The 25072-nt window shown below is 46.5% G+C and overlaps 2 protein-coding genes across 2 annotated transcripts in view; both read right to left on the bottom strand.

Annotated features, from left to right (window-relative positions):
- Nucleotides 1-426: 426 nt before the first annotated feature.
- LOC141266111 (uncharacterized) overlaps nt 427-25072 on the bottom strand; it is a 131707-nt gene continuing 107061 nt past the window's right edge. The window contains exon 12 of the mRNA XM_073680051.1: nt 427-1767. Coding sequence (XP_073536152.1) covers nt 853-1767 — 915 coding nt within the window. The 3' untranslated portion in view covers nt 427-852. The remainder of the gene's footprint in view (nt 1768-25072) is intronic.
- Nucleotides 5538-23086, bottom strand: LOC141266108 (oocyte zinc finger protein XlCOF29-like). Its single transcript, XM_073680048.1, has 8 exons — nt 22939-23086; nt 20148-20307; nt 8458-8646; nt 8252-8375; nt 6428-6525; nt 6277-6346; nt 6062-6147; nt 5538-5662 (listed from the first exon to the last, which is right to left on the bottom strand). The coding sequence occupies exons 2-8, from the start codon at nt 20223-20225 to the stop codon at nt 5645-5647; spliced, it is 663 nt and encodes a 220-aa protein (XP_073536149.1). The 5' UTR covers nt 20226-20307; nt 22939-23086; the 3' UTR covers nt 5538-5644.

Genomic DNA, 25072 nt, shown 5'->3' with positions numbered 1-25072 from the left:
TTTGGTGTTCACACGTTGAACAATGGGACAGTTTTAGAGCTCGGGTGGTTCTGGACGCAGCGATACCAATTGTGTTTTTTGTAGCAAAATATCTTTCTTTTTTTTTTCCTTCTTGATTTTCCTTCTTCTTAATAGTTGCTCAGAGCACCCCGATACAGCTCTGCTCAATGTGAACCTTAAACCATAACAAGTGAGCCTAGACATTTCCGTAAACTCACTAATAAATGTCTGAAAAAAAAAAAGATGGAAACTTTTTGAATGACCAAGACAAAGCTGGCTTCTAAATCCTGTCACGACAGTAGGAGAAAAGTATTTTGGAGAGATTTGCACTTCCCAACGTTTTGAATCTACCCTTACCTTTATCATAAACCCAATAATGATGCAGAATAATGGCTGAAATACACAAGTGAGAGGCTTTTAACGAGGTTTTCACTCAACAGTAGAAATTTAATTCTGCTTAATTTTATTTTATATACTGTAAGAATGAAATCAAATATTAATAGGTCTACATGTATTAAAAAAAAAATGCAAGTTCCATGGTGACCGTTCAGCTTCACGACTTTGAAAGTAAACAGGGCTTCTCCTTACTTCCGAATATCCACAATACTGTTCATTCTTGGTTCTTGGTCACCGTTGAACTCGGGTATATGTTTGGTGTTTAGTGAATCCAAGCTAATTCCACCCCTATATAATATTAATGCTTGTTTACAAGTCTTTGAATAACCTGTAGTGTTAATATAGATATATATTTTGCTCTTCTACCATTTTCGACATTACAAGAAAAATTTTATGGATTTTTCTCTAAGGTTCGAAATCTGATTTCCTTGTAAAACCTTTTCTGTATACATAACATCAAAGCTGCTTTTCTCCTGTGTGACTTCTTTCATGTTTAACAAGACTTGATTTATCTGTGAAACATTTTTTACATACAGAACATGAATACGGCTTCTCTCCTCTGTGTATTCTCTCATGTATAACAAGATTCGGTCTACCTGTGAAGCATTTTCCACATTCTGAACACGAATACGGCTTCTCTCCTGTATGAATTCTCTGGTGTTTAACAAGATGAGATTTTTTTGGAAAGCATTTCCCACAATGTGAACATGAATACGGCTTCTCTCCTGTGTGAATTCTCTCATGTATAAAAAGACTCGATTTATCTGTAAAGCACCTTCCACATACTGGACATGAATACGGCTTCTCTCCTCTGTGAATTCTGTCATGTATAACAAGATTTGTTTTACCAGTGAAGCATTTCCCACATAGTGAACATGAGTACGGCTTCTCTCCTGTGTGCGTTCTCTCATGTCTAACAAGATTTGATTTATATATAAAACATTTTCCACATACTGCACATGGAAATGGCTTCACTCCTTTGTGAATTTTCTGATGAGTTACAAGACTTGATCTATCTGTAAAGCGCTTCCCACATTCCGGACATGAAAACGGCTTCTCTCCCGTGTGAATTCGCTCATGTGTGACAAGATTTGCTTTTTCTGTAAAGCATTTCCCACATACGGAGCACGAATACGGCCTCTCTCCTGTGTGAATTCTCTCGTGTCTAACAAGATGTGATTTATTTCTAAAACTTTTCCCACAATCTGAACAGGAATACGGCTTCTCTCCTGTGTGAATTTTCTGATGATTAACAAGAATAGATTTTGTTGTAAAATATTTTCCGCACAGTAAACACGGATACGGCTTCTCTCCTGTGTGTCTTCTCTCATGTATACCATGGTTTGATTTATGGGTAAACAGTTTCCCATGCTGTGAATAGGAGTTTCTTCCTGAGGAGAGCTGCATAATAGCTTCATCTTCACCTTCAGCTTTATAAGATTTCTTACTGGGATTTTCTGTTCAGATAATAAAATAGATTTCATTATTTTATTCTAACCATAAAGTAAACACATTTATAAACTTCCTATTAAAAAGGGGAGTCATTGGTGACCTGCCGCTAACAGAATGGTGCAAAGGACATTACTGAACACTCGACTAGCTGAGCCGATGTTACAGTCACATCATGATACGGCATCGGGAGTTACGAGACCGTATAATTCAAACAAGCTTCCCTTTTAGTTAGAACCTTAGCTACTCAATTAGAAAGTACTCGATACGGTTTTAACTTCACCTCAACCGTAAAGTCTGAATACACCCTTGGGATAGCTCGATTAAGGTCACTCTCGCCTTTGGTTGTGTTAAGAGTTAATATAATAGTATAACTTATTTTGTAAGCCGTTACCTAGCGCTGAATGATGAAAGCATGAATAATGCCGGCGTGGAATACGTAGAAGACGAATGTGTCAAGCTGGCACTATTGTTCGGTATTGCTGATATTGAAACGTCACATTTACTTATTGGATCGTCTATTAAAGTAGTAAAGTTTTTTTTTGCGTATAAGAAGTGACTGAGTCTTTGTTGTTGATCTAGCTATGGAGTGGTATTGTTTCCGTGCACCCAAACCAGATGCAGGGCGATAAAACTTATCAGTTTCAGTCTCTGTTGTAACTCAGTTTAGCCCTTTACATGCAGCCACATCCTCTCATTCTTGGTTAAACCTTTACAGGCAGCTATGTCCTCCTTTTGCATAATAACCCTTTTTAAAGAAAATTATCCTCCTCCTCTTTTACTTGGCCTGTATAATACACTGAGACATTTTGTTACATGTCTTAATGTGAAGTAAAGTTCAGGCTCCTGGCAGCAAGAGAGGAAAAAAAATGTCAGCTGATTTGTATTTCACCAATTCACTTCCCACTGTGATAAGCTGGTGAATTATTTTAACACGGTTGTATTTCACTTTTGGCAGCATTATGAGGAAAAATAGGTGAATTGATTCTCCCATTGTATTTCATGGACCAATGACTCGACAAAACTGCGACAAGGCTGAATGAATTTGCTTACCCTCAATCCTGATCAGATCTAAAACCTCCCCCCACCCAATCGCCATTGATATCTCCCAGAAAAGAGAATTTCACCGGATTTTGCACTCATTGTGGCAAAACCATTTCTTTATGATCATCATCTGATTTGCTAATGAAATATATTTAAGAAATGTCCTAGAATTTAATCTTCTGTCACGGTTTATGCTTTTCTCAGACGTGATTCCTCCACTTTAGGAAACCTCTTAAATCCACTTTCTTAGTTTGTTATTACATACTTATTATGATTTCCTCATCATGACCTGGTGGATCGTCCCTTATCCACTCATCCTCTGCATCAACCTCCACTTTAATAATAGTCAGATCTTCACCCTAAAATACCAAAAGTAACACGTCAGTATAATACAGCACAAAGGAAAAATCTAACGCATCGACATAAGAAACCAGCAAAACCTGTGACAGTGTTCAGAATGTCCACACACTCGAGATTGAGGTGTACAATAAAGCTCAGCTTCATTTACTTAATTTGTCTACAAATCTCAGCCAAAAACTAAGGCTGTGAGCACACGGAAATTTTCAGGTTTTTTTTTTTAAGTGGGTCTGTGCAAAAAGGAGCATGAAAAATAGGGAGGAAGCCCCTCTGCTCTTGGATCGGCACCCCTGCGACGTTATCACTGGGGCCCAATCCGTTGCCGATGACATCTGGGTCACTAGAGCAGCAAACTTGCTAGATCATGCTCAGTGCATGATCTAACAAGTTTGCCTGTCAGTGCAGCGCTGACAATTTATAAGGCATAGGAATGTTCCTGCATCCCTATGCTTCATAAGCGATCAGGCTTTAAAAATTGAAAGTCCCATAAAGGGACAAAGTGAAAAAAAAAAAAAAAGACTCTGGAAAAGCAAAATGGTGCCTTGCCCCACAAAATAAATTCAGCAAATTCTGCGCCCCATAAATCCAAATGCCCCCCTCCCTTCTGAGCACTATAGTGTGTCTAAACCGCAGTTAGCGTCCACATGTTTGGCACAGCCCACCTAATTTACGGGAGTGTGTTTCCAAAAGCATGAGCTGGTCACTACAACATACTGGTCACTACAACATACTGGTCACTACAACATACTGGTCACTACAACATACTGTTTGCAATTTTCACTCAGCAATATACCGTTTTTTTGCGGATTATAAGACGCACCCCAAATTTTGGGAAGAAAAATGGGAAAAAATATTTTTAATAAAATTGTGGTGCGTCTTCTAGTCAGTGAGTCTTACTGCTTACTGGGGGTGCGGTGGACTCTGGAAAAGCAAAATGGTGCCTTGCCCCACAAAAATTCAGCAAATTCTGCCCTCCCAAATCCAAATGCCCCCCTCCCTTCTGAGCACTATAGCGTGTCTAAACCGCAGCCAGCGTCCACATGTTTGGCACAGCCCACCTAATTTACGGGAGTGTGTTTCCAAAAGCATGAGCTGGTCACTACAACATACTGGTTGCAATTTTCACTCAGCAATATACCGTTTTTTGCGAATTATAAAACGCACCCCAAATTTTGGGAAGAAAAATGGGCAAAAATATTTTTAATAAAATTGTGGTGCATCTTCTAGTCAGTGCGTCTTACTGCTTACCGGGGGTGCAGTGGAACACCCACAGCGTCGCACATCCAAACACCCCCTCCCTCCCAGTGCGGGGCTCGCAGCATCACCCCACTGCCGCCTTCGCTACAGCCAGCAGCGACCCTGGGACCCCGCTCCATCACAGCCAGTAAGGTATATTCGCATTATAAGACGCACCCCTATTTTCCTTCCAAATCTTGAGGGGGAAAAAGTGTGTCATACAAAGTGAAAAATACGGTACACTGCTGCTTGTTTCTGGAAAAGACTCAATGGAGTCAAAATAGTCACTACACCTGTAGATAAATTCCCAAAAGGGTATAATTTCCAAAATGGGGTCACTTGAGGTGGAATTCTGCTTTTCTAGCCCTTGGGGTCCTGTATATGGAGTCCGTATACAACACTATGAAAATCTGCCCTCAAGGAGACAAATAGGGCTCCGTCCCTCCTGAGTCTTGCTGTGTGGCTAAGCAGTATTGCACAGCCACATATGGGGTATGTCTACATTCAGGACAAATTGTGGGACAATTTTTGGTGCCATTTTTACCCATTTCCCAGTGTGAAAATGTAAAATCTGGGGCTAAAACAAAATTTTGGTGGTAAAATTGTAATTATTTTTTTCTTCACTGTCCAATGGTATAAAATTCTGTGACCCAACCTGTGGTGTCAATATGCTCACTGCACCCCTAGATGAATTCATTGAGAGGTGTAGTTTGTAAAATGAGGTCACATATGGGGGTTTTTGTTCTGGCATCTCAGGGGCTCTGCCAATGTGACATTGCACCCCCAAACCAGTCCAGCAAAATCTGAACTCCAATATGGCGCTCCTTCCCTTCTGAGCTTTGCACTGTGCCTCAAAAGTAGTTCTCGACCACATATGGGGGGGGGGGGGGGGGGGTATCTGCGTACACAGGAGAAATTGCACAAAAAATGTTGTGGGGTCCATTTTCTCCTGCTAACCTTGTGAAAATGAAAAAATTGGGTCTAAAGTAAAATGTTTGTGAAAAAAAAGTTTAATGTTAATTTTTTTTCTTTCCACATTCCATTAATTCCTGTGAAGCAAATGAAGGGTTAATACATTTCTTGAGCATCTTGAGGGGGTGCAGTTTTTACAATGGTGTCACTTTTGGGTATTTTCTGTCATAAAGGCCCCTCTAAAAGCACTTCAAATGTGATGTAGTCTCTAAAAAAAAAAAAAAAAAATGTTTTGTAAATTTTGTTGGAAAAATTAGAAATCGCTCGCCAACTTTTAACACTTATAATTCCTAATAAAAAAAAATATTTTTCAAAAATTGTGCTGATGTAAAGTAGACTTGTGGGAAATGTTATTTATTAACTATTTTGTGTGACATATCTCTCTGATTTAAGGGCATAAAAATGAAAGGTTTGAAAACTGCAACATTTTCGCCAAATTTTTGTCTTTTTTTCACAAAGAAACGCAAGTGATATCGAAGAAATTTTACCACTATCATGAAGAACAATATGTCGCGAAAAAAAATAAATCTCAATCACTGGAATCCATTGAAGCGTTCCAGAGTTATTACCTTATAAAATTGTAAATCAAAATTGTAAATACGACTACCTGCTGATTCCCCGGGACGTTGTGATCTTCCTCTCGACTGTCCTGAGGATACAGAGGACGGGGACATCTCTCTGAAGGAAATCCATCTGTAGGAAAGACACACATCGAGGGAATGGATTGTTTGCATGTGTCCATCATGTGATGGGTGTAGTGTTCCGAAAACGTTTTTTTCTTTTCTTTTACAACCAGTGATGGTCTCCCCCCCCCCTCCTTACACGGCTGATCATCCTCCATCTCCTCGTCTTCTTCTATAACCACGACCTTAATATCATTCAGATTTTCATCCTAAGCAAAAAAATAAAAAATAAAGTAAAATGTTTCAAATACGTCATGGTCGTATTTCGGTGAGAGATCAGGGTCATCTACCTGATGATTCTCCGGGACGTTCTGCTTTTCCTCTGGGCGCTTCTGGGAATACAGAAGACGAGGACATCTCTCCGGTGGATTTCTCCTACTAGATCCATCTGCGGGATAAACATTCATGGATCAGAGGGCAGCTGCCTTCCATATTTTTAGTTACAAAGGACAATCCGCACTCTTCTCCTTTAACCAAAACTTTTGCAGAAGATCAGTCCTGTAGAAAGTCTCTAAAAAGGGTGAAGGTTAGAGTTTGTAAAGCCATTCCGCGTTGTTCTGCCGGTAATCTGACCCTCAGGTGGCTAAAGTCTTCTCCAAAGAAATTTTCCGTTTCCATGGTCTTCCTCCCTGTAAATTATCTCAGACCATGGTGTAAAATTTGTCTCAAAATTCTAGCGGGAGCCATTTATTGGACTTCTCTGCTTAAGTAATGGACAAACCAATAGGAACAATCAATCCAAGAGACATCGTAACATACTTTCCAATGGTCATCAGAATAATTCTCCGGATCTACTTCTTTGGGCCGAATTTGCTCACATTTCAGTCTCCTTTCTTTAAGGTGTATGGTTGGGAGTCATGTCTTCCTTTGAACTTCCTACTGTGTTTCAGACTATTCTGTCAGCTGCCGTGAAAAACACAGGTCAGGCTACGGCTAAACACAGACGACCCACTCCCAACATTTCTCTTGGAGAGAAGATCTGGCTCTCGACTAAGAACAATTGCCTTAAAACTCCTTGCAAGAAACTTACCAGACGATTTGTCAGACCATTTATAGTGATTGAACAAATAAATACAGTCATTTTGCTTCCTATTCTACAATGTCCTAGTTGCTTTCCTCTTTGTCTACATCATCCAGAGTTTCATAACTTCTCTTCTGAAATCAAGGTCTATGCCTGGCTCCGTTCAAGGTCTCAGTATGAAATCAATGAGATCTTGGATTGCAATAGAGTTCGTAGGAAGCACCTTTAAATAAAGGGTAACTATACTTTCAGGTAACTTTTCAGCATAGCTGCGTTTTGTGTACGAGTGAAAGCACTAATTCCGGCCATTACAGGGCTTTTATTCTGCATTTTCAACAGGTTTTCCCTCTGCAAGCACTATGCTATCTCTTAATATGTAAGTGACTCTGAGCTGGTGGATGGAGACTAGCTACTAAGATGTCTCCCAATCACCGTACACAAACAGATTGATTCCAACTCTTTTTTCCTTTGTTATCACACAGACAGAAGCAGCAGCAGCCTAGAGGAAGTTATACGGCAGTACTGAGCAGTGTACATGTGAACCCAGCTCTAAGGTGAGATAAGTTAACTTTTTAGAAAGCTTAGCAAATTTTTCTAGGTTTCCTTCGACTTGTTTTCACATTCTGCTACTCTCCCTCTCCTCACCATAGAGTATAATAGCTGTAATCTGACACCTCACTTTGCTAGCATATTTTCTTGAGCCAGATGGAGTTGTTTTTTTCAGAGTGAATGATGAACTCAAAAGGCAAAAGGGGAGAGGAAGTTGCTTATAAGCGGAGAAAGTGAATTCTCTGATCAAATACATTACAATGTTTCTAATATATATATTAGCTTGTACTACTGATCTATGCAAAGTTTGGTGACCATATGTAGAGAACGCTCAGGAGCTGAGCTCCTTACACATGCGGCTGTTCCCAGCTATATTATCTAGCACCGGCTGTTAACCATTTAGTTGCTGCTGTCTGCTTAGGTCTATGCTGCAATACAGCTTGATCATCTGGACTCAGGACTTTGAGGATCCACCTTTCCAGGTGAGAAAAAGCAAGCTTCAGCACAGTGATGAGCAACAAGCCTCCTACAAGTCTCCTCTTACCTTGTGATGAAGGACGCTGGTCGTTCTCCATCATGACGTCCTCGTACAGATCCTTGTGTCCTTCTAGATACTCCCACTCCTCCACGGAGAAGTAGACAGTGATGTCCTGACACCTTATAGGAACCTGACAGACACAATGATAGTGTCATTACCCAGAATCCTCCAGTGCCGGTCCTTTATAATGTCCCAGCATTCCCAGCATTCACCTCTCTGGTCAGCAACTCAATGATCTTGTTGGCGAGTTCTAGGATCTTCCTATTGTTCCTCTCATGTATTGGGGCATGCGGGGGCGACTCTGTGATGGGGCCTCGGCTCCTGATCCGCCCTCCTGACTCATAAGGACGACTGCTGGGAGTCACACAGTCACCTGATGTCTTCTTTATTATTGTGTAATCCTGTGTGTGGAGACACACTAATAAATTTCATTATAGACACCATATAAAAGTGATGTCACATAGACCTCAATAGAGGATTACAATCTGCTTCCTTCCAACCAAACTCCCCTCATCAATCTACAATCTTGGAATGGAAATATCTCCAATAAACCTTCCTGACATTGTGGAAGACTTCCACCACCACTCTAGATCGAGACCTAATCTCCTTAATTACATACCATCTTTGACTTCAATGATTAAACTTCTTGCCTTAGGGGAAAAAAAAAAATAAAAAATCCGATTCCAAATCAGAATTAATGGCTGGACGAATGACCAATATCGTAACGTTACTTGATCACCGATAAGAAACACATCCCGACTAGAGATGAGGCATCGAACCTGCACAAACCGACTTTGAATTTTGAAAAATTCATACCAAAGTCTGAGAATCCCCAAAGAGTTGTGATTCACCTAAATGGGCCTCCGCCATGTTACAGATAACATAAGACACAAGGATCACCATGACCTAGGTCGCCGCCCAAATGATTTCCCCGTAATGCCTTGCAGTTATGCCAACCTGCAGCGAAGCCCGCCATTAATGAGGGACCATAAGTTAGAGGACATTGATCACTCATGGCCCTTATAAATGCCCGAGCAGGAGAGGCCGATGCCATTTTGTGGTGAATGAATAGGAGAGAGAGGACCTCAGAGCTCAGTCAGAGACACAGTACACATTGTGAGGATTAGTATGTAAGAGGAGAACACAGGTTAAAAAATCACAATGAGAGGGGGAGAAAGATAGCAGTCATCGACACCGTGCTAGGCCGGGAGCTGCTGCTGCTGTCGTCAGTGCTGCAATTCACTCCATTTGCTCTTAAACACCACTCTCTCAACGCTCCAATATCTACCTTTTGCAGAATCCAACATTGCTGGATTTTCTAACACCACACCACTGTCTATTCTAGTTCAGCCTGTGGCAATTTAGTGAGGCACAGCAATCAATAACCAGTGCCGGCTCAGTGGTGCGTCATTAAAAATGTAAAAAGGAATAACCCGAGCCATCTGCTAGTAAGAATATGGGCGACTGTACAGCAAACAGCAGCACTGCCGGCACCAGTCACTCGGCTATTAGTAGCAAACGAAGGTCAGAGTTGTATCTGGTAGGCGTGTTACTGCGGGGGAAGCCAAAGACACGAGGACTGGATGGCTCACTCATCTCAGTTACAGCAGCAAGATGTTACCTCTGGCAGAGACACCATGACTTTGAGCAAGTGCTCAGCCCATTTATTTCAGCCGTGGTCTTCTTATTCCATCATCCCTGTCCTCACTGACCCCTAGTGAGCAGCCTTCTTTTGTCCTAAGTAACAGCACTTCGGGTGCCGTGAAGATATTTCTTAAGATGGTGTTCCTGTTAATATTCCAGGGCTGTGGAGTCGGGAGTCGGTATAAAATGGACCCGACTCCTAAAATATATCATAAATTGGGTGCAGTAGTTCAATGCTGTTTGTGGGGAATATTTTTTCATAAGAATTTGGGAAAGTTCTGAAATGTTGCTGATCTAAGGGTCTAGAGATGAACCTGCGCTACAGTAAATTTATCACTTAAACATCAGCCGTGTATGAGGGGGTCGGAGGTTTGGCTTACCGACTCCACAGCCCTGGTTAATAAGTTCAGTCAATTTGGACCAAAATTTGGTGGCGGACATGACTGAAGCGCATAGCTGTGTTTTGGTTGTGAGAGTCGTGGCTAATGCAGCATTAGTGATAACAGCAACATTGGGGGCCAGTTCAGAGGCGGGGATGACATTGGGCTCATGACATTTTGCAGACTGAGAAAATGGTCAGGGATGATGATATTCATTTTTTTTATTTATATAGCGCCAACATATTCCGCAGCGCTTTACAGACATCATCATCGCTGTCCCCGTTGGGGCTCACAATCTAAATCCCCTACCAGTCTTTGGAGAGAGTGGGAGGAAACCGGAGAACCCGGAGGAAACCCCCGCAAATACGAGGAGAACATACAAACTCCTGGCAGATGTTGTCCTTGGTGGGTTTTGAACCCAGGACCCCAGCGCTGCAAGGCTTCAGTGCTAACCACTGAGCCACCGTGCTGCCCTGAGAGGATGACTATTAGAGAGGACCTGGAAACCGAATCAAGGTGACAATGTGATACCATGAGAAAAGGAGGATGGTGGCAGCAGTGATAAAGAATGGAGCCTGTGTAGGTCAAAAACAAATGAAAAAAACAAACAAAAGCAAAACCACAATACGTGCCCAGTCATCTACTTCTGTGTCAACTGAAGTCGCACTTGACCAAGTTGTTGGAGGTACAGTCAATACTCTACCACTTCCTGAATGATGTGCACTCAACCACAATGGAGGATGCCAAACCACCATTATTTTGTAAAAAAACAACACAACTGTCCCTTCCTTGCACCCTCACCAACCAGAATACATGGATGACTCCTAGAAAAGTTGTCGAGCTCGATGAGCACCACTATCTGCGCGTGAAGCAACAATTAAGGTCTAGAACTGTAGAAACGGGTCTATGTTTTACATGGCAGCTTCAACTATGCACCACCACAACGAGGCCTGGTTCTAAAGACATCTCCAGAGTTGGGCAGGTCTTGGTCCTACACCACCATGGCACTTATTCACCTCCTCTACCAGACCACAGGGAAGAGGAGTCATCCTAAGATCAGGGACAAGCATCTCCTGGAATAATTTGAAGAAGCCACCAGATTTGTGGATAGAGACAACAGTAGTGTCAACAATGTCATCCCCCTGGTGGAGACTCACACAGAGAAAGTCACTTGCAGGAAGAAGTGGAGGAGGAACAAGGAGGGTTTGAGATGGAAGACAAGGAGTTTTCACATGCACAGCTAGGGAATGTGGCCGACATGGTGAATGATGATGCCGACGCTGCTGGCTATGACCAAACAGTGCAGGCGGAGAATGAAACAACCGGGTCCTTGTTCACACTGGTGAGAATGGCAAGCTGCATGCTTAGCTGCTGACATGTTAACCTGCACACTGTTTGCATAAAGCAATGGAATGACTGTTACATAGCCATGCGTTTAGCCCCTCGCTAGAAAAGAAAAATGGGGGAATTTTTCTCTGCTTAGAGTATTACCAGGATAGGGTCCATTTCCACCTTGTAGAAGCTTTCACCGATCGGACGCCTGCTGGACACATGTATGTCAGGGAGGCCCCACTCCACCACTACAAGTAGCCAAAGCAGCAGCAGCTAATACAAGGTTCTGTACATGACAGACTGAGCCAACCTGACACACAACAGAAAATGGCGTAGTCGTACAAGGACGTTTCCCTGGCACACACCTTGACCCCAGGGACTTCTGGGTCAGAAGAATGGACTAATGGCAGGAACTGGCCTAGTTTGCCATCAGTGTTCTATGTTGTCCAGTCTCCATTGCACAGTTAGAGAGGGTTGGCAATGAGGGTCAGTAATGATTAGATCTGCCATTGCTGACAGTGGAGACTGGCTCTGTATAACTGGCCAACTGATGCCACTGCCTGCCTGTCCATCATGCTCCATACTGTACTGCCGCTACCACTGTCACTACACAGCTGCACATCTCCTGCCTGTCCATCATGCTCCATACTGCACGGCCGCTACCACTGTCACTACACAGCTACACATCTCCTGCCTGTTCACCATGCTCCATACTGTACTGCAGCTACCACCGTCACATCTCCTGCCTGTCCATCATGCTCCATACTGTACTGCCGCTATCACTGTCACTACACAGCTGCACATCTCCTGCCTGTCCACCCATGCTCCATACTGCACTGCCGCTACCACCGTCACTACACAGCTACACATCTCCTGCCTGTTCACCATGCTCCATACTGTACTGCAGCTACCACCGTCACATCTCCTGCCTGTCCACCCATGCTCCATACTGTACTGCCACTACCACTGTCACTACACAGCTGCACATCTCCTGCCTGTCCATCATGCTCCATACTGCACTGCCGCTACCACTGTCACTACACAGCTGCACATCTCCTGCCTGTCCATCATGCTCCATACTGTACTGCCGCTACCACTGTCACTACACAGCTGCACATCTCCTGCCTGTCCATCATGCTCCATACTGTACTGCTGCTACCACTGTCACTACACAGCTGCCCATCTCCTGCCTGTCCACCATGCTCCATACTCCACTCTCGCTACCACTGTCACTACACAGCTGCCCATCTCCTGCCTGTCCACCATGCTCCATACTCCACTCTCGCTACCACTGTCACTACACAGCTGCACATCTCCTGCCTGTCCATCATGCTCCATACTGTACTGCCGCTACCACTGTCACTACACAGCTGCACATCTCCTGCCTGTCCATCATGCTCCATACTGCACTGCCGCTACCACTGTCACTACACAGCTGCACATCTCCTGCCTGTCCATCATGCTCCATACTGCACGGCCGCTACCACTGTCACTACACAGCTGCACATCTCCTGCCGGTCCATCATGCTCCATACTGTACTGCCGCTACCAATGTCACTACACAGCTGCACATCTCCTGCCTGTCCATCATGCTCCATACTGTACTGCCGCTACCACTGTCACTACACAGCTGCAAATCTCCTGCCTGTCCATCATGCTCCACACTGTACTGCCGCTACCACTGTCACTACACAGCTGCACATCTCCTGCCTTTCCATCATGCTACACACTGCACTGCAGCTACCACCGTCACTACACAGCTACACATCTCCTGCCTGTTCACCATGCTCCATACTGTACTGCAGCTACCACCGTCACATCTCCTGCCTGTCCATCATGCTCCATACTGTACTGCCGCTACCACTGTCACTACACAACTGCACATCTCCTGCCTGTCCACCCATGCTCCATGCTGCACTGCCGCTACCACCGTCACTACACAGCTACACATCTCCTGCCTGTTCACCATGCTCCATACTGTACTGCAGCTACCACCGTCACATCTCCTGCCTGTCCATCATGCTCCATACTGCACTGCCGCTTCCACTGTCACTACACAGCTGCACATCTCCTGCCTGTCCACCATGCTCCATACTGTACTGCCGCTACCACTGTCACTACACAGCTGCACATCTCCTTCCTGTCCATCATGCTCCATACTGCACTGCTACTACCACTGTCACGACACAGCTGCACATCTCCTGCCTGTCCATCATGCTCCACACTGTACTGCCGCTACCACTGTCACTACACAGCTGCACATCTCCTGCCTGTCCATCATGCTCCACACTGTACTGCCGCTACCACTGTCACTACACAGCTGCCCATCTCCTGCCTGTCCATCATGCTCCATACTGTACTGCCGCTACCACTGTCACTACACAGCTGCCCATCTCCTGCCTGTCCATCATGCTCCATACTGTACTGCCGCTACCACTGTCACTACACAGCTGCCCACCTCCTGCCTGTCCACCATGCTCCATACTCCACTCTCGCTACCACTGTCACTACACAGCTGCACATCTCCTGCCTGTCCATCATGCTCCATACTGCACTGCCGCTTCCACTGTCACTACACAGCTGCACATCTCCTGCCTGTCCACCATGCTCCATACTGTACTGCCGCTACCACTGTCACTACACAGCTGCACATCTCCTTCCTGTCCATCATGCTCCATACTGCACTGCTACTACCACTGTCACGACACAGTTGCACATCTCCTGCCTGTCCATCATGCTCCACACTGTACTGCCGCTACCACTGTCACTACACAGCTGCACATCTCCTGCCTGTCCATCATGCTCCACACTGTACTGCCGCTACCACTGTCACTACACAGCTGCCCATCTCCTGCCTGTCCATCATGCTCCATACTGTACTGCCGCTACCACTGTCACTACACAGCTGCCCATCTCCTGCCTGTCCATCATGCTCCATACTGTACTGCCGCTACCACTGTCACTACACAGCTGCCCACCTCCTGCCTGTCCACCATGCTCCATACTCCACTCTCGCTACCACTGTCACTACACAGCTGCACATCTCCTGCCTGTCCATCATGCTCCATACTGCACTGCCGCTACCACAGTCACTACACAGCTGCACATCTCCTGCCTGTCCACCATGCTCCATACTGTACTGCCGCTACCACTGTCACTACACAGCTGCACATCTCCTGCCTTTCCATCATGCTCCATACTGTACTGCCGCTACCACTGTCACTACACAGCTGCCCATCTCCTGCCTGTCCATCATGCTCCATACTGTACTGCCGCTACCACTGTCACTACACAGCTGCCCACCTCCTGCCTGTCCACCATGCTCCATACTCCACTCTCGCTACCACTGTCACTACACAGCTGCACATCTCCTGCCTGTCCACCATGCTCCATACTGCACTGCCGCTACCACAGTCACTACACAGCTGCACATCTCCTGCCTGTCCACCATGCTCCATACTGTACTGCCGCTACCACCGTCACTACACAGCTGCACATCTCCTGCCTTTCCATCATGCTCCATACTGTACTGCCGCTACCACCGTCACTACACAGCTGCACATCTCCTGCCTGTCCATCATGCTCCATACTGCACTGCCGCTACCACAGTCACTACACAGCTGCACATCTCCTGCCTGTCCATCATGCTCCATACTGTACTGCCGCTACCACTGTCACTACACAGCTGCACATCTCCTGCCTGTCCACCATGCTCCATACTGTACTGCCGCTACCACTGTCACTACACTGCTGCACATCTCCTGCCTGTCCACCATGCTCCATACTGTACTGCCGCTACCACTGTCACTACACTGCTGCACATCTCCTGCCTGTCCATCATGCTCCATACTGTACTGCCGCTACCACTGTCACTACACAGCTGCACATCTCCTGCCTGTCCATCATGCTCCATACTGCACTGCCGCTACCACCGTCACTACACAGCTGCACATCTCCTGCCTGTCCATCATGCTCCATACTGCACTGCCGCTACCACTGTCACTACACTGCTGCACATCTCCTGCCTGTCCATCATGCTCCATACTGCACTGTGCTACCACTGTCACTACACAGCTGCACATCTCCTGCCTGTCCATCATGCTCCATACTGCACTGCCGCTACCGTCACTACACAGCTGCACATCTGCCTGTTCATCATGCTCCATGCTGTACTGCCGCTACCACCGTCACTACACAGCTGCACATCTCCTGCCTGTCCATCATGCTCCATACTGCACTGCTGCTACCACTGTCACTACACAGCTGCACATATCCTGCCTGTCCATCATGCTCCATACTGTACTGTCGCTACCACTGTCACTACACAGCTGCACATCTCCTGCCTGTCCATCATGCTCCATACTGCACGGCCGCTACCACTGTCACTACACTGCTGCACATCTCCTGCCTGTCCATCATGCTCCATACTGTACTGCCGCTACCACCGTCACTACACAGCTGCACATCTCCTGCCTGTCCATCATGCTCCATACTGCACTGCCGCTACCACCGTCACTACACAGCTGCACATCTCCTGCCTGTCCATCATGCTCCATACTGTACTGCTGCTACCACCGTCACTACACAGCTGCACATCTCCTGCCTGTCCATCAAGCTCCATACTGCACTGCCGCTACCACTGTCACTACACTGCTGCACATCTCCTGCCTGTCCATCAAGCTCCATACTGCACTGTCACTACACAGCTGCACATCTCCTGCCTGTCCATCATGCTCCATACTGCACTGCCGCTACCACCGTCACTACACAGCTGCACATCTCCTGCCTGTCCATCATGCTCCATACTGTACTGCCGCTACCACTGTCACTACACAGCTGCACATCTCCTGCCTGTCCATCATGCTCCATACTGTACTGCCGCTACCACTGTCACTACACTGCTGCACATCTCCTGCCTGTCCATCAAGCTCCATACTGTACTGCCGCTACCACTGCCCCTACACAGCTGCACATCTCCTGCCTGTCCATCATGCTCCATACTGTACTGCCGCTACCACTGTCACTACACTGCTGCACATCTCCTGCCTGTCCATCATGCTCCATACTGTACTGCCGCTACCATTACATATAGTGGGTGCGGAAAGTATTCAGACCCTTTTAAATTTTTCACTCTTTGTTTCATTGCAGCCATTTGGTAAATTCTAAATAGTTCATTTTTTTCTCATTAAAGTCCACTCTGCACTCCATCTTGACTGAAAAAAAAACAGAAATGTAGAAATTTTTGCAAATTTATTAAAAAAGAAAAACTGAAATATCACATGGTCATAAGTATTCAGACCCTTTGCTCAGTATTGAGTAGAAGTCCCCTTATTATTATTATTATAGCACCATTTATTCCATGGCGCTTTACATGTGAAAAAGGGGTATACATACAAGAACAATTACAATAATCTTGAACACAATGTGACAGCGACTGGTACAGGAGGAGCGAGGACCCTGCCCGCGAGGGCTCACAGTCTACAGGGGATGGGTGAGGATACAGTAGGTGAGGGTAGAGCTGGTTGTGCAGCGGTATGGTGGAGCGAGGACCCTGCCCGTGAGGGCTCACAGTCTACAAGGGATGGGTGAGGATACAGTAGGTGAGGGTAGAGCTGGTCGTGCAGCGGTATGGTGGAACGAGGACCCTGCCCGTGAGGGCTCACAGTCTACAAGGGATGGGTGAGGATACAGTAGGTGAGGGTAGAGCTGGTCGTGCAGTGATGTGGTGGAGCGAGGACCCTGCCCGCGAGGGCTCACAATCTACAGGGGATGGGTGAGGATACAGTAGGTGAGGGCAGAGCTTGTCGTGCAGCGGTATGGTGGAGCGAGGACCCTGCCCGCGAGGGCTCACAGTCTACAAGGGATGGGTGAGGATACAGCAGGTGAGGGCAGAGCTGGTCGTGCAGCGGTATGGTGGAGCGGTGGTTACTGCAGGTTGTAGGCTTGTCGGAAGAGGTCGGTCTTCAGGTTCCTTTTGAAGGTTTCCACGGTAGGCGAGAGTCTGATACGTTGGGGTAGAGAGTTCCAGAGTAGGGGGGGAAGCACGGGAGAAATCTTGTATGCGATTGTGGGAGGAGGAGATAAGAGGGGAGTAGAGAAGGAGATCTTGTGAGGATCGGAGGTTGCATGCAGGTAAGTACAGGGAGACTAGGTCACAGATGTATGGAGGAGACAGGTTGTGAATGGCTTTTGAGCTAGTACAGCCATGAGTCTTCTTGGGAATGATGCAATAAGTTTTTCACCCCTGGATTTGGGGATCCGCTGCCATTCTTCCTTGCAGATCCTCTCCAGCTCCGTCAGGTTGGATGGTGAACGTTGGTGGACAGCCATTTTCAGGTCTCTCCAGAGATGCTCAATTGGGTTTAGGTCAGGGCTCTGGCTGGGCCAGTCAAGAATGGTCACAGAGTTGTTCTGAAGCCGCTCCTTTGTTATTTTAGCTGTGTGCTTAGGGTCATTGTCTTGTTGGAAGGTGAACCTTCGGCCAAGTCTGAGGTCCAGAGCACTCTGGAAGAGGTTTGCATCCAGGATATCTCTGTACTTGGCCACATTCATGTTTCCTTCAATTGCAACCAGTCGTCCTGTCCCTGCAGCTGAAAAACACCCCTATAGCTTGATGCTGCCACCACCATATTTCACTGTTGGGATTGTATTGGGCAGGTGATGAGCAGTATTCTCCACATATACCGCTTAGAACTTTTTGGTGATAATTCTATCTTCATCTCATCAGACCAGAGAATCTTATTTCTCATAGTCTGGGAGTCCTTCATGTGTTTTTGAGCAAACTCTATGTGGGCTTTCATATGTCTTGCACTGAGGAGAGGCTTCCGTCGGGCCACTCTGCCATAAAGGCCCGACCCGTGGAGAGCTGCAGCGATAGTTGACTTTGTGGAACTTTCTCCCATCCCCCTACTACATCTCTGGAGCTCAGCCACAGTGATCTTTGGGTTATTCTTTACCTCTCTCACCAAGGCTCTTCTCCCACGATTGCTCAGTTTGGCTGGACGGCCAGGTCTGGGAAGACTTCTGGTGGTCCCAAACTTCATCCATTTAAGGATTATGGAGGCCACTGTGCTCTTAGGAACCTTGAGTACTGCAGACATTCTTTTGTAACCTTGGCCAGATCTGTGCCTTGCCACAATTCTGTCTCTGAGCTTCTTGGGCAGTTCCTTTGAGCTCATGATTCTCATTTGGTCTGACATGCACTGTGAGCTGTGAGGTCTTATATAGACAGGTGTGCGCCTTTCCAAATCAAGTCCTATCAGTTTAACTAAACACAGCTGGACCCCAATGAAGGAGCAGAACCATCTCAAGGAGGATCACAAGGAAATGGACGGCATGTGACTTAAATAGGAGTGTCTGAGCAAAGCGTCTGAATACTTATGACCATGTGATGTTTCAGTTTTTCTTTTTTAATAAATTTGCAAAAATTTCTACACTTGTTTTTTTTTCAGTCAAGATGGGGTGCAGAGTGTACTTTAATGAGAAAAAAATGAACTTTTTAGAATTTACCAAATGGCTGCAGTGAAACAAAGAGTGAAAAATGTAAAGGGGTCTGAATACTTTCCGTACCCACTGTAGCTGCACATCTCCTGCCCGTCCATCATGCTCTATACTGTACTGCTGGGAACGAACCCTACTCTGCACAGGGTAAATATAAGAACAAACTTGAAATTGCTGTTAATAAAAGGATAGAATTTTATGAATGAAAGAAAATATAGCTTCTTCATTTTCCAACCACTCAAACCTGTTGCTGACCCCCCCTAAAAAATGTACAATTTTTGGATCGTTTGTAAAGCGATTGCTTTTTCTAAAGACACTGTATATGTATACGCGCTGACAGGCATCCTCCATCGAAAGGGATAATTTTTGGACGGCTTTTTAATTTTAAAGCATAAAAAGCCTGACACTGCAGTATGTTATTACACAGGTTGTTGGGCCACGCAGGTTTTCATCTGTGTACTCATTGCCATATATACTGATGACACTTTGACATTACTAAGGCCGTCTGTGCATTACAGCGTTAATAACGGAGCACTTTTAATTCGTGCCGAATCGAACCGGAAATGATTTTTCAGAAAATCTGCTCATCTCTAATCCTGAAGAACTCATAGTGAATTCATCATGACAACTTTCTCGAGCACCGAACTATATATTCTTCACTACTTTTACAGTAAAGAATTACATGCCTCCTTGGATTAGGGTTACCCTAACCCTCCTAGCTACAGTCTAGAGGTCAGACTGTCAATAAAATTCCTCATCTCCAAACCACACTCTGTCCATCTGACCGTCTTGGTTTCCGCCTGTCACTTTCCTCTTTATTCTCATTGCTTTGGTGCATTGATTAAGATGACACCCAACAGACCACACTGATGGCCGATCTTCACGTGTTCTGTGGTTACGTACATTTACGTCACTTGGAAGATCTGAGAGTTGTTATATACAGGACACTGGATGGTTCCTGATACTAACAATTATGTACAATTCCCTTTCCTAGGTTTCACTTTTAATAATAAAAATAAAGATCATAGCAATATAGAAAGGTTTACCTCTCCGGTCAACAGGTAGATCATCTCGAAGGTGAAGTTTAATAATCTTTTGGTAATCTCATTCTGTTCCTTGTCCATCCTTTGTGGGTCATTCAGAAGGACTTTTGGACGGGAAAATGAGAAAACGGAATGAACAGGAGGGATCTAGTCCTGCAGGTACCTTTATGAAAAAAGGAGAGGCCCTGATTCACACAGAGGACAACATTATTCGTGAAATGCAGAACCTCGCTTACTGAGCAGAGGAAAACAGGTTGATGGGAGTCTTCAAATGATGGATTAAATGAGTATTTCCAACATGGCCACAGACTACACCATAATTGCCGGATAACTACAACTCTGAGACCACAACTTACTTGGCTAACTGGGAAACTCCATCCCGCCAGGTGAGGTAGCGAATGGGGAGATGTCCAAGTACGTACGTGGCTATGGGAGGCATGCCGGCCCAGGTACAAGCAGCCCTAAATGGAGGACTCATCTTTAGCAAAGGTGTTTCAAAGTCTGTTTTCCTGAAGAACGGTGTCTAGAGAAACATTGGATGGACTGATACTAAGAAACTAATTTCTAAGGAGGACGTGAGAGCTTATTTCGGGGGAAATGAGAGCCCCTGCCTTCAGGAGAAATAAACTCATCCAACCTAAGACCATAACTGACATGATGGCCTGTGAGAGAACGCTTTTAAGTTGGGTTGCCTAGAGAGGCTTTCAATACTTCTCTGTACAGGAAGGTTGATGGGTAAGAGTCACCAACCTATTTCTGAAAAACTCCAGACGACATGCCCTGGTGCAGATAACATGCACATAATGTGATGGCTTTCCTGACCTAGGTAGGCGCAAATACAAGCCTGAGGGCCACACCACCTGCCTCAATGACTGATGAGCATCTAAGGATAATGCCTGCCCAAGTCTACCTTGGGAGAAGACCACTTGGTTCCCAGAGCTTCCGAGAGTCTAGTTCAGATGCTTGGGAGCATGAGAAATACCTGTCAGGGTGCGTCCATCCCTCTGGGAGGATTTCAGTAAAGTCAGAATCTTTAGAAATGACAGGTACCCCTCAGGTAGTGGAAAGTCAAAGATCCTTGATCAGGGGCATCTACCAGAATGTCACAATAAGGCAATTTACCAAACGAGCAATATGGAGTTCTGGTCAAGATCAAGGTCTAAATCAGAGACCTCCACCCCAGAAAAGACCTTGTCCTTTTCAGATGTCACAGGAAGAGAAGTAGCAGAGGACGCCATTGAAGGAGAGGAGCATCCTTTGTCACTCTGTGATCTTTATATTGAGGGAAAGCTAGATGGTGACAGGTTTGTTAGACGTCCCAGGAATCCCAGCAAGAACAGGACTATAATAAGGTGATTCACGACTAGAGACAAAGTGTGTGCTTAGTCCGGCTCAGCAGAGTCAGAGCATGTGAGGGCAAGCTTGGGAGGAGGCAGGACAAGCAGTTGTGGTCTCTGAGTCAGACAGGGTGCAGTGAACTATAGTATTGCACCTGTTGCGGAGCCTGAGCAGGACATCTCGTTCCCGGGTTCTGACATATCAAGATAAAAGAATAAAACCATCCAGGAACAGAGGGTAATTGCCTGATAATATAATATTCAAGGAGGGAATTCATCCCCTGTTGCTCAAAGAAAACTGCTGCAATACAACTGCAATCAGTAATGTATGGAAGCGTGTAGGGAAATAAAGTAAGCAGCAAGTTGGTCATACTGGGATATTGAAAAGAAGGGGAAAACAATGGTGTGCACCATTACCACCACTGATGGACAGATGGAGAGAGGAAGCTGAGCAGACGCAACTGCTGCTTTTGTCAGCAAATTATTTGGAAATTGGAGGGGGCCTGAGGTCGAGTGCACTGGGCACCCACCCATAGGAGTGGGAGAGAAGAAAACACAGGAATAGTCCAGTTTAACAGGCCTCACTTTCAGTTAATACTCGCCCCCGGGCACAGTCAGGTGTGAAAAATCAAACTGTACTCGCTGTCCCCAGGTCTACAAGCGCGTCTCTGTCACTGATCCCGTTGTTTGGCACTGGTATCATGTTGACAGAATGGTAACCAGTCAGTGAGCTCTGCGTGACCCGAGGGAGGGGGGGGCGGCAGCTGCGTGACCCGGGGGGGGGCGGCTTAGGCTGCGTGACCCGAGGGGGGGGGGGGCGGCCGCGTGACCCGAGGGGGGGGGGGGGGCAGAGGCTGCGTGACCCGAGGGGGGGGGCAGAGGCTGCGTGACCCGAGGGGGGGGGGGCAGAGGCTGCGTGACCCGAGGGGGGGGGGGCAGAGGCTGCGTGACCCGAGGGGGGGGGGCAGAGGCTGCGTGACCCGGGGGGGGGGCAGAGGCAGAGGCTGCGTGACCCGAGGGGGGGGGGGGCAGAGGCTGCGTGACCCGAGGGGGGGGGGCAGAGGCTGCGTGACCCGAGGGGGGGCACAAAAAGTGTTACCTTATTTGGGACGTTTTCTGAGAAGTTTTTTTTTTTATTGAACAGTTTTGGAGGAGGGCGGTGGAGTGGGGGCATCGGAGATGGGGCTGGGGGGCAGCAGAGTGGGGGCTGGGAGGTGGTGGAGAGGGTGCAGTGGAGAAAGGGCTGGGAGGTGGCTGTGGTGAGGGGGCCGAAGGGCGGTGGAGTGGGGGGGCAGCGGAAAGGGGGCTGGGGGGCAGCCAGAGGGCGGCAGTGAGGAAATGGTAAAACATCTCAGGACAAAGATGCGCCAAATATATAAGACACAAGTCGTTGTCTCGGCCCCACTTTTGGGCCGGTTACCCCAGATTGTGAGTTCTGGCCCTCATACCCCCTTTACCTCCAGAGCTGCACTCTTCTCTCTCCGCCCCGGGGCGCTATGCTCCTGTCACGTGATGCGGGAGACCTCTTGCACATCTGCAGCTGTGAAGCGGAAGAGCTGAAGGACCTGCAGTGACGTCATCAGCGTGCGACCAGTGTGTAAGTGGGCGGGGTCTGGCTGTGAAGAGGATAACAGGTCGTGGCTACAGGACCTGGGATGATGTCACCACCGTGTGTTCAGTCACGTGGGTGGGCGGAGCTCAGCAGTTGGTAGCTGGGGAGGTGGGTGGCAGGGAATGCTGAGATTTGTAGTGTATAACAGCCTGGCTATAATGGGAGTTACTGTCCTCCTGATACATCTTCTGCTTGTAATATCCACTGGTGGCATATGCCATAATAACAGCCAGGGCATGCTGGGACTTGTAGTCCTTTAATTACCCCCTGACTACTGAGGGCCGGTATCTGACACTAACCCTGACTACAGTCAGTATAAAATACTGTAATAATAATCTTTATATAGCACCAACATATTCCGCAGCGCTTTACTACTGTCCCTATCAAATAATCTAAATTATTATTTTTCTTTGATTCTTTTTGTCTGATCGGTGATTTACGTCCCTGATCGGCGGCTGCAGGACGCACCGAGATGGTGGAAAAGTAAAAACTGCCAAAAAACGAGCCATCAAGTACTGATCAGCACTCAGCAGCAGAAGGAGGAGGGGGATTGGAGCGGATTAGGAAAAAATCAGGGGACGGGAACAGGTCAGGAACGTCTTCCATCAGCAGCAGCACAAGAAGTGTTGGCACAGGCTTCAAAACGTCTGCGGCACCACAAGGCCCAGCAGATCCGCAACAGAACGACACAGTGACCGCTCTGCAACGTCTCCAAGCTGCAATGAGGAGGTCACTGTAAGGTCAGATCGCGTCTCTGCTCACTGATTGGACGTCATCGTTTGAGCGCGCCAATCAGCGCTGAGGCTGGTGACGCTGCCGTTGCGAAGCTCCAGCCTATGACTGGTGCTGTGATAGCATCGATCATAGCTGGACTCCAGTGGTTCAGGCAACTTCATTTGCTGAAACACTGAAATCGCTGTGATTGGCTGTTCAGAATTGAACAGCCAATCACAGTGATCATAGTTGCGTGGGGGGGGGGCAATTCCCTCTGTTGCAACAAGCACAGGTGCCCTGCTGTGTGAAACAGCAGGCACCCTCATGCAGTCGCCGTGCCTTTAGTCACGGTGTCGTATGATCACCAAGACGTAGCCATACGTCCAAGGTCAGGAACGCCTTCCCAGTCAGGACGTAGCCATACGTTCAAGGTCGTGAAGGGGTTAAGCATCTTTCAAACACTTAAGGTTTCAAAAGATGCTTTGTGGCTAAAACAAGTAACTGTGCCGTTCTTCAGGCGGGTTCTGCTGGAAAGATGCTCTACACTTCACATTGCAAGTCTGGGGGAAAGCACAAGAGACGCCCATGCATCTTTTTTAAACTTCTCCCCAGCAATTTTGCTTCAGAAACCGCCAGAGTTGTAGAAAAAAAAACAACCGGAGCACTGGGGAAAACTGCTAAAATAAAACCACCGGCTGTGAAAAACGAAAGTATGTTCTCTCAGACAAATAGACTAATGAAAATAAAGTACTGTGCTGAAACATCAAAAGTAGAGCGCGCTCATAACGGAGAAGAGACGGTTAAGAAAATTAAATGGAGCAGGAAAAGGAAACGAGAAACTTGAAAAACGAGAGAAAAGATCCCCAGGGGAATCCGAATTACCAAGCAAAACAAACAGGGATCTCATCTCCACCTATAGGCAGAATTCAGGCTGTCTACATTGGAGGCCCAGCGTTAGAGGCCAACCAGGGAGGGAGGCCATGTGAGCATTGATGTGTGCAGATCTATCACAATCTTCTGACATTGCTGACTCTGTGCCATATTTGCTTTATCTTAGTGCTTCCCTCGCTAACTGTAGGAGTTGAGTGATTTCCAGCCTTTCTTAATCGGAGGTATTTGGCAGGGACCGATAAAATGCTGGCAACTTTAAGGGATAGAGATACTCTTGTGCCTGTTGACTTGAAAGAGATAAAATGTGCTTTCCCACAAGGATTTTGGGGCCAAATACGACCACCATAAATGGCGCCTACTGCCTAGTTCTGTGT

This window comes from Phyllobates terribilis, unplaced genomic scaffold, assembly GCF_046119375.1.
Source record: "Phyllobates terribilis strain yellow unplaced genomic scaffold, ASM4611937v1 Scaffold_4__5_contigs__length_816908805, whole genome shotgun sequence".
Classification (NCBI taxonomy): Eukaryota; Metazoa; Chordata; class Amphibia; order Anura; family Dendrobatidae; genus Phyllobates; species Phyllobates terribilis.
The sequence above is the reverse complement of the archived record's forward strand: the minus strand, read 5'-3'. Positions and strand labels throughout refer to the sequence as shown.